The sequence below is a fragment of the Carassius carassius genome, chromosome 20, assembly GCF_963082965.1.
Source record: "Carassius carassius chromosome 20, fCarCar2.1, whole genome shotgun sequence".
In the NCBI taxonomy this organism is placed as follows: Eukaryota; Metazoa; Chordata; class Actinopteri; order Cypriniformes; family Cyprinidae; genus Carassius; species Carassius carassius.
In genome coordinates, this window is record NC_081774.1 from 17,304,618 (window position 1) to 17,318,845 (window position 14,228).

General features: G+C 36.6%; 3 protein-coding genes and 1 long non-coding RNA gene across 7 annotated transcripts in view; all 4 read right to left on the bottom strand.

Annotated features, from left to right (window-relative positions):
• pde4ca (phosphodiesterase 4C, cAMP-specific a) overlaps nucleotides 1–5,822 on the bottom strand; it is a 41,246-nt gene extending 35,424 nt beyond the window's left edge. For 2 of the 4 annotated variants that reach the window (XM_059501929.1, XM_059501927.1), the window contains exons 1-3: nucleotides 4,965–5,822; nucleotides 4,700–4,763; nucleotides 4,202–4,398 (exon numbers count right to left, since the gene is read on the bottom strand). In XM_059501929.1, the coding sequence (XP_059357912.1) occupies nucleotides 4,202–4,398; nucleotides 4,700–4,741 (239 nt within the window). In that variant the 5' untranslated portion in view covers nucleotides 4,742–4,763; nucleotides 4,965–5,822. Of the gene's footprint in view, nucleotides 1–2,166; nucleotides 2,389–2,486; nucleotides 2,633–4,201; nucleotides 4,399–4,699; nucleotides 4,764–4,964 lie in introns of those variants that run through there. The other 2 variants (XM_059501928.1, XM_059501930.1) reach the window with 2 other exon arrangements.
• A 153-nt stretch (nucleotides 5,823–5,975) lies between these two features.
• On the bottom strand, nucleotides 5,976–7,789 carry mpv17l2 (MPV17 mitochondrial inner membrane protein like 2). The gene is made up of 5 exons (XM_059501934.1): nucleotides 7,521–7,789; nucleotides 7,168–7,329; nucleotides 6,504–6,580; nucleotides 6,285–6,411; nucleotides 5,976–6,093 (listed from the first exon to the last, which is right to left on the bottom strand). The coding sequence occupies exons 1-5, from the start codon at nucleotides 7,708–7,710 to the stop codon at nucleotides 6,059–6,061; spliced, it is 591 nt and encodes a 196-aa protein (XP_059357917.1). The 5' UTR covers nucleotides 7,711–7,789; the 3' UTR covers nucleotides 5,976–6,058.
• A 558-nt stretch (nucleotides 7,790–8,347) lies between these two features.
• Nucleotides 8,348–10,322, bottom strand: ifi30a (IFI30 lysosomal thiol reductase a). The gene is made up of 7 exons (XM_059500898.1): nucleotides 10,136–10,322; nucleotides 9,657–9,824; nucleotides 9,320–9,394; nucleotides 9,125–9,214; nucleotides 8,893–9,045; nucleotides 8,737–8,805; nucleotides 8,348–8,647 (listed from the first exon to the last, which is right to left on the bottom strand). Exons 1-7 carry the CDS (start codon nucleotides 10,268–10,270, stop codon nucleotides 8,582–8,584), a joined length of 756 nt encoding a protein of 251 aa, XP_059356881.1. The 5' UTR covers nucleotides 10,271–10,322; the 3' UTR covers nucleotides 8,348–8,581.
• Nucleotides 10,323–12,066: 1,744 nt separating this feature from the next.
• LOC132096525 (uncharacterized) lies at nucleotides 12,067–14,165 on the bottom strand. The gene is made up of 2 exons (XR_009422593.1): nucleotides 13,518–14,165; nucleotides 12,067–13,451 (listed from the first exon to the last, which is right to left on the bottom strand). It is a non-coding gene; the product is annotated as an uncharacterized LOC132096525 (long non-coding RNA).
• Between the last annotated feature and the right edge of the window lie 63 nt (nucleotides 14,166–14,228).

The window sequence follows — 14,228 nt, forward strand, 5'->3', positions numbered from 1 at the left end:
GGGTGAGGCGAGGATGAGGGAGGTGAAGGCTGCTGCAGGCGCTTGAACTCAGATTGTTGATATTAGCCAAATATTCTTGAGAGGCAGATCAGCACATGACAGCATAATGCTTAAGAAGAACGTCAAGAGCAGCGTGAGCCTTACAAACAAGTTCTGAATGCAAAACATATCTAGCAGCAAAAGACACACCCTTTGAATTCTGTTTGTCAAAAACCTTTACTAAATAAACAAGGTGCAGAGAATCCGGAGACGTTACATTTCCCACAGTTCAGATTATTTTACTTCATTGAACTCACATGGTTTTTAAGTGCAGCGTAGCACAGAATCAGCTTACTAAATATTGAGGGATTTATGGGTCAAAATATTTGCCATGGTGAGATGCGTTAATCTCTATAGCGGACTTCTTGAAATAAGAACCAGAAAAGCTTATGGAGACACATTATCATTCTGTGGAAGGACTTCTTGGAGCAAACAGATCTCTTGTTATTGTAACCCTGTAACATTCTGTTAAAAACACTTTAAAGTTCCTGACACTAATGTTAAATAAAGTCGATTTGCTTCATCTCTTGCGGACAGTGTTCTTGACAGAGATATGGCTTGTTTAATCGTTCCAGTTCCTTCACCATCCTGCCATAATTCTCCAACAGCCTGTTTCTTTCTTTCTCCCAAAACCTTGACATACACAAGACAGATCTTTTCAGCTTTAAAAGTCACATTTGACCTGTGTGGACTTCCACTGTTCACCGAGCCAAGAGCGTCCATTAGACAGATGACAGATTGACTCTTTCCACTTACATCACACAAACCAGCTGACATGAACACGGTGACCTGTGTTTAAACATTTCAGCCGAAACGGTTCTCTTGCTGAATTATTCTCTGATAAACAACTTCTGAGTTCACTGGTCACCTCTCGGCAAAATACTTGATAATTGTAATCAGTTAATAAATATTTGAAGTAATGTCTATTTCACAGTTTTCAAGTATAACACCTCCACTGAGCTCTGCTAATGATTTCTCAACATTTACTGCATGTGCGTGTATGGCTGGGGACGTTTACAGCGTTGCGGGCTCTGACTTCCTCAAATCTTAGAGGTTTAACAGACACAGAAACAGCTCAAAACAGAGGCTGTAACATGTCAAAAGCACAGGCGTTAGAGATGGGTTTTGGCACTGGATTCAAAAGGGCCAGTTTTAAGGTTTTTAACTGGTTTTGTTAATGGCGATCTTCATAACCCAGCCATTATATAATATTCACATTGTTTGGATCATGTGATTCTCCAATTTAAGGATGTTTTGAAGGTCAAAGAAAGAAAGAAAGAAAGAAAGAAAGAATGAAAGAAAGAATGAAAACATTTTTGATATATTAAAAAGAAAGCACTTATTTGAATTTGTAATAATACAAAAAAGTCTTATTTTTACCAAATAAACCCAAATAAAATCTTTGGTGAGCATCAGAAACTCCTTTCAAAAACATTTGACATCTAACTCACCTTAAACGTTTGAACGATAGAGTAAAAAAAAAGAAAGAAACTGTCAGACCTGAAAGGCAACAAATTACAGAACTTGCAAACCACAGTGACAACCTAACAAGTGTCATCTGAAATGCTGACTTGGGTCTATCAATGTCCTATAACTGCAATGTAAATATCTTTTGGCAGATAACTGAAAATATAACATTCAACAAAATAACATAACATTAATAAAATTATCCATATATCCAAAAAAGCAAGAAATACACATAATGCAGAACAAAGCCTGTTCTCTCTGGAAGTTAAGAGCTAAATTTACTACCAGGTTGGACTTTACCTGGCTAAAGAGAACGAACCAGTACAACTTGCAGAAAACAGTTCATTTGATCACTGTTGAGATAGGCTTACAATAACTACCTCAGGTCAAGACATCCTCCCAAACAAAGACATCTTTTTATGCTTCCACACAGCAGACAAACCATCTCCTTGATTATAGTGATAATTATTGTAGCTAGAAGTGTTAGCATCAATACAAATTCTGGACGAGGGGGGCGAATGTATCAAGCGGCCACAAAATTCGCCTTGTGATGTGCTGTTACGTAGATGCCTGTGCCACAAGACTCCTGTGTGTGTGTTTTTGAAGCCAAGCCTCCCGGGAAGAGGCTAAATGAACGATTCAGAGCGATTCGTATCCTACCTGGGAGTGTGAGCCAAAGTGAAGCGTCTCTGCAAAGCAATACTGCGGTTCATCATCAGCCTGCGGAAGAGTAGAGGCGAGTTGCGGGGCGAACTCCGAGGAGACATTCTGGGGGAGCCGGTGGGAGAGTTCCCCTTCAGCTTGAGATGCGAGGACCTCTGAGGTCTCTCCTCTGCTGAACTCTCTGACAGCATGTCGCTCATGACAGCAGAGTTCCTATGTCTTCACAAATGGCAAAACAAGTGTCTACTTGAGGCATGGGTGGGTCGCTCGCTCTCACAGCTTTCTCAACACAAAAAACCACAGTCTACATCTCTCACCCTTCAGTAGAGCTGAGAAATCCAGTCTTGCTTCAGAGAACACAGGCGCATTAATGGAGCCAGCCATCATAGCGATGGAATATCTCCTCTGGTGAACTCGCTTTGTTTACATAACTTGGAAGACTTCCCTCCAACAGACTAAATATGGCAGTGTGATTTACAATGAGTTGACTCCAAGATAGAGCTCACTAAGTGGCCCCACCTCCACATTATGACTATTAGTGAGCGAGGGCCAGTGTTTTCTGGTCTGTACTTCCTGTTCCAGTCACTCTGGCACACAGAAAAGCCAACAGACCAGCAGCGCAACATAGAGCCGATCACAGTGTTTAGATTTCCTCCGAGAAATGCCTATGCCTTTCACATGCTCTAGATTTACCAGGAGAAGTTACATGAAAGCTCTGACTATAAAGAGCAAAGTCAGATAAAGTCCGACAGAGAGCATGCCTCATGTCACGATGGCCCTCTATCATGGGCCCCGTGGGCTTTGATTATCAGAGGGGAAAAGGTTCCCTGTGATCCTTTGACTGCTGGATGAGTTGTGTATGCAAAAACAATATGCATGCGGTGGCCCCAGAAAAGGTTTTTTGAATACTTTAGAGACAATAACTTAATTATTTCTGTTGCATTACAAAACAAAACATTAAAAGCTTGTATTATTTACAATAAAAATTACAACTCTCAATCTTAATTTTGTTCAGGTTTCCATTTTGTAAAACAATATAGCCTACACTATATTTGTGGTCAATGAAAAAAATCATTTTCTAAATAAGAAATTAATGCTTCTAGTGAGGATGGATTAAATTGATCAAAAGACATTTGTAATGTTACAAAGGTTTAAATTTCAAATAAATATTTAATTTTTCTTTTCTTTTTTTTATTCATCAAAGAATCCTGAAAAACATTGTGAAACTAAATAAATTTCTGATTTTTTTATTTTAATATTTCACAATATTACTGTTTTCTAACCTTGGTGAGCATTAGAGACTTATTTATAAAAAAAAAGAAAAAGAAAATAAAAACACTTAACCACTGTTAACTGTGTCATGACATTCAAACATTTTATGTGTGACATTTTAAATAATTTTGAAAGCCACTGTGGGGAAAATGCATCAAGTTTAACCCTTAGTATTCTTTAAGGTTTTATGGCAGTAGAAACAAAACTTAGTTTTTTTTTTTTAATTTATTAAATAACAAATCATGAACAGAAATTAATCTGATGAATAACGAATGTGCTGACTATACTTTTCATGACTTGATGACTCATGAGTTCATAATAACTGCACATATACTAACTCTGTTCATGACTTCTAGTCCGTTTTCTTGTCAGAAGCATTTTTCTGGTCTTTAGAGAACAATGGCTCCCTCTTCTGTCTCTGGACACGAAATCCATTATTGAAAAACTGAATTATATATAGGCATGTAAGAACGATTATTAAAGTAATGATGTAGCTCACTTCACATTTAGTGAAAACAGAAATGTTATACCTTATAGCCTATTAGAAACAACACAAGCAACAGTAAGTGATCCCGCTCTGTCTAAAGTTGCTGACGTGAATTAAGCCACTATTTTGAAAACAGGTACATGACGAATTTTCCGTATTCATCGGAAACTGTGCAAAGCACGACGTCACTACCCACAATTAAAACCTTTTTAAAAATCACTGGTTAACATTAAGTCATACAACGTGGCGTTAGAAGACAAATGAGCAGCTTACCACGACCTTTGACAAGAGTCGGCCTCGAGGCAGAAGGTGGCCTTGCGGGGGGTGTTCTCTGACTCTCCCTGAGCCGAGAGCCGCCGGGACAGACGGGGAAGCTGGAGGACCCCCGAAAATGTCCTCTTAACTGTACGGTGACTGGGCACGGGTTTGGATCCGGGCAGGCCCTGCTGGTTCACTGTGTCCCATTCCCTCTGAATTAAAAAGAGAAGGTAGCCTTAATAATCTGCACCAAGACATAATCTCTGTTTAGAACAGCACAGAAGACAAGTGAAGGCTAATATTGACATAATTACTATTAAAGTAGCATACATTAATAATAATATATAATGTTAAATAGCCAAATAGAGGTATTTCCTTTTAATAATATCATATAATACCAAATGATGAGGTGCACTTTGATGAAAAATTGGTTATTTGCATAGTAACAGTGACTCTATTGAGAATCCAGCCAGACAGGATGACTGTGAGCACTGATGAACTGATATAACCCACCTCTGATGTCCAGAAAGACTTCAAAGAAGAGCTTCTCTTCATATTGTTGAAATCGGAGGCAACTCTAAAAATACTGTTCACGATAAACAATACAACTATTCAGAAAATAGAAACTCGAAATACTTTCTACAGGATTATAAAGTTAAATGACAAAGACAAGAAACACTAAGCTCCTGAAATCAATGAATAGGCCAATGAATAATACTCAAAACAACTACCATAGTTGAATAATGAACAGTTAAAATGCTCAGATAATAACACTTACCACTAAAACAGAGAAGATCTGGCAAGATGTATTTAAGTCATTTCAGAAATATATATTTTTAAGCACATCTTCAATCCAAGAGAGCTGCACATTTTGGTCTTTTCCCAAAAAAAAAAAAGAAAATAAAAATAAAAGTTTGTTTTCCTAACTTGTGGCAAATAACCTTTGTAGCTCAAAAGCAAATGGTTTGTGAGAAAATCCTGGCTGAACACCTGTTTTAATCAGTTTGGAAGCCCGTATGAAGGCGAGCAGTGTCCTGTCCCTCTCACTCAGCAGGTCTGTCAGTGCTGACTGCATAGCAGCTCACGTGCCATCAATAACTTAGAGTCATACACCACTGAGAGATGGACGCCTTGATAGATGAACAAAAGTGCACTTATGTATTTGGATTCAACCTCACAATTCAAGTTCGATTGTATAAAAAGTTCTAATTTACGGTAACATTCAACACACACACAAACAATTTTTTTTTCTTCCATTAAATAATTATAAATTCAAGCAGTTTCACATAATGACGAAGCAGAGATCAGAAGTTCTATCCAATGCATTAAAATTTATAATCACAAAAAACGAAATTAATAAGGCAAACATTTACTTGTAAAGGCCTTTTATGAACTTAATAGTAAGAATCAATAGTGACATTACTGCCTATGCAGCATCTGTTACAGCATTTCTCCAATGTATATGAAAATAATATTGGCACACTATTGTTATTATAAACATGTTTGACCAAACTTAAAATATTACTTCTTACAGTAAAGCAACTCTAAAAACTGTATTCTATACCATTACAAGAATATAATGTAAACCGTGTGATTTTATAAACTGCCCTTCACATGTCAAAAATACACCGATTTTGGACAAATACAATACATTTGTTTACAGTGACTTAATTTTTCAATACTATTTAAATTATTCAAAAACAATAAAAAACAAAACTCCAGTGGAAAAATGTGCAATGTACCTGGCATTACTGGAGAGAATTCTATTATATGATTAAAAACAGAAGTCTTTAAAAAAAGATTTTATTCTTTTTTTCATGATTGAAGCTGTGGTTTTAAATCTTCCTTTTCCCTCAGACATCTTCAGGCAGCTCACTCAGCTTCTGTTGTGGCCTCTACTTTGTCTCCTGGAAAAACACAAACGCTATTCATCAACTGTTACAAGGAAGCTTACACCTTGGCGAAGAGATTGTCACATTATTTTTGATCTTGCCAGGAGTTAAATAAACCTTTACCACTAAGACTATATTATTAATTACAAATCCTTCTTAAGTAATTCTCAAAAATGTATTATTTTGCCATGTGCAAACTTTCTTACTGTGTTTGAGGTAGGAGAGATAAGTGTCCCATCCCAGGGTGATCATATTGACATAAAGGACACGAAACTTGGGTGGCAAGAAGTAGAAGTTTATCATCTGAGCTGCAGGCCAAACACACCAATCTGCCTAAAAAGAAGCAGGTTATGAAACTGTGTCAGGAGTTAACTTCTGGTTAACCAGGGTTGAACTAAGGACATATGCTTATCATTGCAACATACCTTGTAAAACTCCCAGAATTTGCCTCTGAATTCTGCTTGTGCCTCAGAAAAAGTGTGACCCTCCATCATACCCATACCTTAATAAATACATAAATAAATAATGAAGCAAGTTTGGGTGTTGACTTCTTTTTTTTACATTATTAATCTTAAATATAATTGTGCCTAACTACTGTAAAATCCACACTAAAGAAATAATTCAGATTTTGATGTTTTCAAGAAATTCTCACCCAGTTCTGTTCAACCTAATCTTTTTTTTTAATTATTAGTAAAAATACAGTAAAAACATTATATTATCGCAATTTAAAACAACTGTTTTCAATGTTAAGATATTTAAAAATGTAATTTATTCCTGTGATGGCAAAGCTGAATTTTCACCAGCCATTGCTCTAGTTTTCAGTGTCACATTGATCCATAAAAAATCATCAGCAGGCTAAAATTTTAAAATATATTTAAAGAGAAATTAGTTTTTAAATTGAAATATTCACACAATAATATCTGACTGTTTTAACTGTATTTTTAATCAAATAAGTGTAGCTATTTTCTGCATGGACTTATATGGACAAAAAAATATTAAAAACAAAAATCTTTATTATTGCAAACTTTGACAGGTAGTGTAGTAGGTAGACTCTGAACATCTAAATGGAAGTCAGCAGCAAGAGCTTACCTAGAAAGTACCAGGCCCCCAGAGCTGGCGATGCGACCAGCTGATCAGTAAGCACTTTCTTGCAGACATTATTAATGCCATTGCCTACAAAGTATCTGTCGAGCCACTGGTACCAATAATGCATGAAAGGACCCATAGAGCATCCGACCGCAAACATACAACCTGTAGGGGGCAAAATACCGCGAGAGTTAAGAAATCTCGCGGTACTTCTTATGACAGGATATTCACACGATACCATTAAAAAAATAAGTTTTATGTAATCACCCAACAGCACATATATTACAAAGATTAGCTCATTTTAGCAAGCCAGACTTTATTTGGTAAGACGATGTGCTCGTGTGTTTAGTTGTCACCTGTACGCGTCCAGTCACGTGTTCGGCCGGGTGTCCTCCGCGTCTCGCGCGTCTGCTGGAGGAAATCTCCCGTGGCTAACATCCCTCCGGAGCTCACAGTGTTCGTCACGATCAGAAACCGGCCTCTGAACAGCGGCTTCCAGTAACCGGCGATCCGTATGAGGAAATCCTTACTCTGACGAGAGATCATGTTCAGGCCGCTTTAACTCCAGCTCCTCTCAAGATTCCGATCGATCAGCGCCTGACGACTTCATTCGCAACTTCTGTAGGTTTACAAAAATATTGTAAATGCTGAAAAGTGTTGACTAGACTTAACGTGGAAAGGAAAACATGTTCCTTAATGCTCTCAGATAGATAAAACATATAGTTGTTCCGATATGCCCAAATTGTCCTTTTGCTGAACTTCAGCTGCAATTATTTCTCCAACATCTTTAGTTTTCGTCCACATAACCAACGGAACCCAAAACAGCCTGCACGAGCCGGTGACGAGTCACATGCGTAATGGCGTTATTCTCAAGAACATCAATTTTGCGTCAACGTGCGCAGAACGCCGCCGCATCAGTTTGACCCATCAATACATTTGTCTCGTTTAAAAAAAAAAAAACAGACTACTGCTCATTTCTTGATATTCGAGCGCTTACTATTTATTAATTTAGCGGTTACATTTAAAAACCCAAACTATTTTAACCGTGTAGGTCAAAATAATGTAGGACTCGGGTTAATGATAAGCAAAAATGCTGAAACCACTGAGGAAGCATTCCTCTTGACTAAAGTCCACTTTAGCAATGACTTTAAAAAAAAAAAAAAATCATTAACACAACAAGCAATAAAAGGTAATGGAACTTTGCTTTTTATTTTGTTTACGTATACAAAACGGTTTAAAATGTGACAGTATTAAAATATGGTTGTCAGCAGTTTGCAGCAGAAACCAATGTTCAAAAGTGGGCTTTCATGTACATACAAACATGAAAAAAAAAAGACAACAACTTTGCAGCATGTATGCACTTTTGTTTCATCGTCTCCGTTCCTGACATGAGTAGTGCGGTTATCACAGTGATTGATTAGCTCATGCAGTAACTGTTGGTTCTCTTCTGCAACCCTTGACCACACGCAGCTGGCTTTTCACCCTGTATGAACACAAAGAATGAAGACGGCATGTGATGGACGAGAGAAGACACTGAAGTGATCATAAACACAAATAGGTTTGCAAACAAACCTTGTACAAGCTGCACACAAGATTGAAGAGAGAACTCATAGCTTTATCCTGAAGATCGTCTGTGTGTTCCTGCAAGAGCAACATTGTGCCATTTAATCACCAGGAAACACTTATAAAAAAAAAAAAAAAATTTGTATTATAAATAACGGTCCTTACGCCATTAATAGTTATCCAAGGCACGTATTCATGAGGGGGTTTCAAAGCATTTGTTTTAAGTGCATTTTGATGCATTAATTTGTTGCCCTCATCTCCAGTCACACACTTCATGACTGAATCCCACGTTCTATCAGGAAAATAGACTCCAAGACACTGAGATAAGAAGTACAGATTAGCATAGCCATTGCACCAGGGTTTGCAATAAATAAAATAATAATATATGTCCACTTACAGGCTGGGCAGCTTTCAGCACATCTTCTCCTGACTCCATGCAGAAAATGACTGGAATGGCCTTTGATCCTAATGCCTTCAACAGGCAGGTCTGATAGAAAATATCACAATTATAACCCCTCCATTTCAGTTCTAAACAAGATGCCTTCAGTAGTCTTTAAATGCTTTAGGGGTGAAATAAATGGCAAAACCTCACCTCAATCATGTTACCTCGACATTCATCCTCTCCGTGCTGACAAATGAAGGTATAGTTCCCTTGGTCCTCTTTCTCCTATTATTATGAACAACATTTTAACATTCATTATTATTATTATTCTTACTTTTACTAGTATGTTAAAGCGAAATTGGTTGCGGTTTAGACTGTGCAAAATTGTGGTAAAACTGTTCCCAAGGTGTGAACAAAAGTAAATATCATCTCAATTACATCTTAAGTGCAAACAGTGATAGATGCAAGTCATATAATGTGAATAGAAGTAATATGATGTCTGTACAGAGGTAAATTATTGGAGCAACAGTTGAGAGTGTGAATATACCTGTGCATTTCCATATGGAACCAGCTCAATATTCATAATGTCACTCAGCATAATGAAGGTTGGCACGAGCTGCGACACAAGGAACTCCCTGCATCCAGGACACAGAGACTCATAGTAGAGGCTCACAGTGACTGGGGAAGCATTGAACTTCATACACTGTTCCAGCACCTAAGACATAAGAGGAGAATAAAGGGAAGAGCTCAGTTTCGTTTGTTGGGCGTCTGCCTTCATGGCCAAAAAAAAAAAAACACTAGGGATTTCTCAGATAGTGGAAAGTAAAAAACGAGAAGTGAAAAATATTACGTCATGACGATTTGCATATTAAGTGAAGCCTGTCTAATGCAACTTCAGATGCAGTTTTACGATTTCTTGCTTGTGAAATTGTTGATTTAAAAGAATGAGAATAAAAAGACATCATTTCATGCTATGACATTTAAGGACGAAGTCGTCAGTTTTGTTTTGATGCACGAGTCACTTACCCCACACTCGGCTGCAATGTCTCGAGAGTCACACCATTGTGAAGGTGGATATTTACAGGAGTTCACAAACATACCGCTGCATGCGCTAAGAGAACACACAGCGAAGAGCAGCACAGAGAGTTTAAAGCCGAACATGATAACCGTCCCACTGCTCGTCTTGATCTCCGAATGGAAATGAGTGAGTGTCCTACATTTTCAACTTTCTTCCAATCCTTATACACCGGCGCTGCATTTTGATTGGTGAAGTTTCGTGACGTCATTAAAATCCGGCAAAACTATTATTTCCCGTCACGAGGAAGACCGCACTGAAATCATAAACTGACTATAGTCTGTCCTAAAAGTCCCCAATTGGAAATTTTCGCTTATTATTATTCTTTTTTATTTTTAAATGACAAGTGGCAAAAGCCAAGAGTTAACCCTAGCTGGCAACATTTGTGACCAATTACTTTTTGAGTTATGAAGTTTTTCAAATGAGTTGCATTTCATATAATCGTCACCCATAAATAAAAATGCAACGTCTCGTTTCTGTGAACTTTAAACATGTAAACAGTCACATAAACAGAGCTGTTTAACGTTTGATTCTCTGAAAAAATTACGTCGTCTCAAAAAGCTTCATAAAAGAAAACAATTATATATGCATTTTACAATACAAGTAAAATAGTCTGATTGGTCAACATGATAAAATATTTAAAGTCATTACAAAATCAATTGACCATTATAATTTTTTATGAAACATTGCATTGGTTTATCTCTGCAGATTATTTTTTTTATTCACGTGACCTCAATTTTTAGTTAAAAGATTGTATACAGGTGCTTGACAGTAAAAAAAAATTCTTCTTAACTTATTAATTTCCCACTAGCTTCCCTGCACTTGTTTTGGTCATGCTAGTGGTTTCATTTGACTGCAATATGTGAAAATTTCCCTTCACCGGGGAAATTGTAGGGATTAAATAGGTTAACAGATGGAACAGACTAAACAAGGAACAATCACTTTTTTGCATAAAACACCAGATATTCTTTGAAAGAGCAACATAAAAGCACTGGCAGCATATTTCAAGATTTAAAACCATCCTGATCCAGCTGCTAATCCAGATTTTTCCACCCCCGGGTAAATGTAAGTAAGGACACATGCCAAAGTGTTTGTCAAAAGACACCTGACACAACAAGTTTCTGGGTCACGGTAGTTTCTGCAGCCTCAGCATGACATTCGCCGTCAAAGCAACAGTTGTTTGGATCACATCACACATCACAAAATCAAACTGATGACAAGAGACAAGAAAGTGCAATAGACTCAATATCTTTTTATTGTCTTAAAAATAATTCCATCTACCTATTAAAGAGCCATATCTCTGTAATGCTTGTGTACCTGTTTGAGAGACAAACAACACTGATGCAAACTGTACACTGAAAAATCTGCACCCAAAAACAGATTGGAGAGAACAGAAGTAGTAAAAGGAAATAAAAGTATGTACATATAGTTTGTGCACACACACATCCAGTAGAAACGTACTGGGTAACAAACAGTGCTCCCCGTCCTCCAGGTCTAATGGCACTTTGGTGTGCATCATCTTCAACAGACCACTTCGCACACTCAGGAGAAACAAGACAGGAAGGTATCATTTAGTTTAATGAGGTAAAGGTTAATTTAGTGGTTATGTATGAAAGCTTTTTCCACTGTGGGGATTTCTTTTTTTTTAAGTTTTTATCTCAATTCTAGTAATTCTGAGAAAAAAAGTGTCTGAATTGTAAGACAAACTAGTAAGTAACTTTATATATATTTATTTATTTTATATATCTCAAGTTTATATCTCACAATTCTAAAGGGGAAATCAATTGTTTTTTATTTCCACCACAGAAAAAAAATTAATAAATGAATTCCAACTGTTCCAATAAACAATTTCAAAATCTCAGTTATTACCTTTTCCTCACAATTGCAAGTATATATGTCTGACTTTATATCTCACATTTCTGATTTTTTCCCCTTAGATGTACCTAAAAGAATAAAAGAATTGTGAGATAAACTAAGCTTTCATAGTTACGTCATAACCACTATGCATGAAAATTTCATACACTGTTATAATAGAACACAAACAGAAGTCTATTAAACATTTGGCTCTGCTGTATCTTACTTTTCAGTATACATCTTGTCGTAGAAAGACGGAAGAGGAAAAAAGAACGGCTAATTTTAGTTCTTGCTCTGACTGAGACTATAGAAGGAAGTTAGTTACATATAAGTCAAGTGTAACTTGAAACAGAAATATGTCTACTACCGCAAAAAAAAAAAAAAAAAAAAAAAATGAAGAACGCTGGCAAACCTGCTCTGCCACCTAAAAGACCATTAAACTTCCTTTTTATTCAGAAGAAAATACGATGTGAGGTGAGGGAGCACTGTTTAAAGAGAACAAAGAACAAAATCTTCAAGTTTAAAACAGAGGCAAAAAAAAAAAAAAAAAAAAAGACAAGAAACTCCGTCTAACAGACTCCTTTCAGGACCAGACAGGGCATGTCTGAAAATACATCTTCTATTTGGTTAATTAGATACTGTAAACATTTGTAACTGTACTGAATGGAAGAGAGATATTCAAGCCAACTTATCTTTGAATCTGTAAGGTCATTACTTACAAGGAGAGAAAAAAAACACATTGACATACAATTAGTCTCTCTTTAGAAGGATTTAAAAAAAGAAAAAAAAAAAAGAAAGAACAGACCCACACACTGACGCTACAGGCCTGTAACTAAAATGTGTACCTAAACCTGTTTCGGTTGCTCATAAAGGCTGTCAAGCTTCATTAATTGTCACTCATAATCACCTCAAAATGTGCTTCTATAGTGCATTTAGAGGCCTTTACTCCACTGTTTTAACTCACACAAACTCGTCACATCTGGCTCAATCTCTGTGCTCTCAATAAAACAAAGGACGGTCAGTCAGAACATTCAAGGAATCATAACCGGTGTCTCCACTCCACACCATCATAGCAAAACTTCATCCTATCGATATGACAAAACAAACCGGAGTATACCGACAAACAAGCTTACGAAACCAAAGCCTGCCTCATTTTAATGTCTGTGGCAGATTCATAAGCGTAAATGAATCGATCTAAAAGAAGGATGTCAAAAGCAAAGGATTCAGGCTAGTTTAAAGTTTCTAGTTCTGATTGAGTTTTAATTCCAACTTGCCTTTTAAGTTGACTAACTTTCTAGAAAAACTGATGCAGGTTTTTCTTCTTTCTTTTTTTTGAATGAAGCTTTAATAAAAAAAAGCCTGTTTATACCAAGATGAATTCCAGGACTGGAACAAAAATGCAGTTAAATTTTTCTATATAAACCAATGTGTAAAAAAATGGCACGAGTGCTAAATGAAAATGCTATTTCTCTCTATGACAGTAGGTGGCGTTTATGGAAAAGCAAGAAAACCCCCTGCTTGCTGCAGATTCTGTATTGTCTGTAAGTGCCACCAAATCAGTTTCATGTAACAGCAGTGGCTCTGGGCATGTGAATAAAAAGCCTGATTCTTATTGGTTGGCCAGCTTTATTCGCAGTGGGATAGATAAGAGATATGAATAAAATAATATATGAATAAAAATGCCATGGAAGTCAACGGCTACCAGCAGATGTTTGGTTACAAACATTTTTTCAAAATATATTCTTTTGTGTTCAACAAAAAGAAATTCATACATGTCTGGAAACAACATGAGAGTGGGTAAATAGTTAATTTTTTCTATCCCTTAAGAACTCTTATACGTAAAAAACAGCATGCAAATGTTTGTCAGCGGTTTAATCAAGGTCAAAAGTTTATCTCACTGAATGTCGTTCTTGGTATAAACAGGCCTAAACACACAACCTTGTAAAATGAATGTTGTTAAAAAGGTACCTCAAATGAAATGACATTCAAGAAAGTGCATACTGGTTAAGACCAAACCTAATTAAAAGCTTAAAAGCTAATATTAAACAACACTACAAATAAGAGGTCCTTTCATTTATCATAGTCTTCTTTATTTTGATACTCACAATAGACATGTAACAGAATGCGTTTAATGAGATGACCCTCTTTTTTTTCAATTAAAAAAAAAAAAATTGCGTTGTTGTGCTTTCA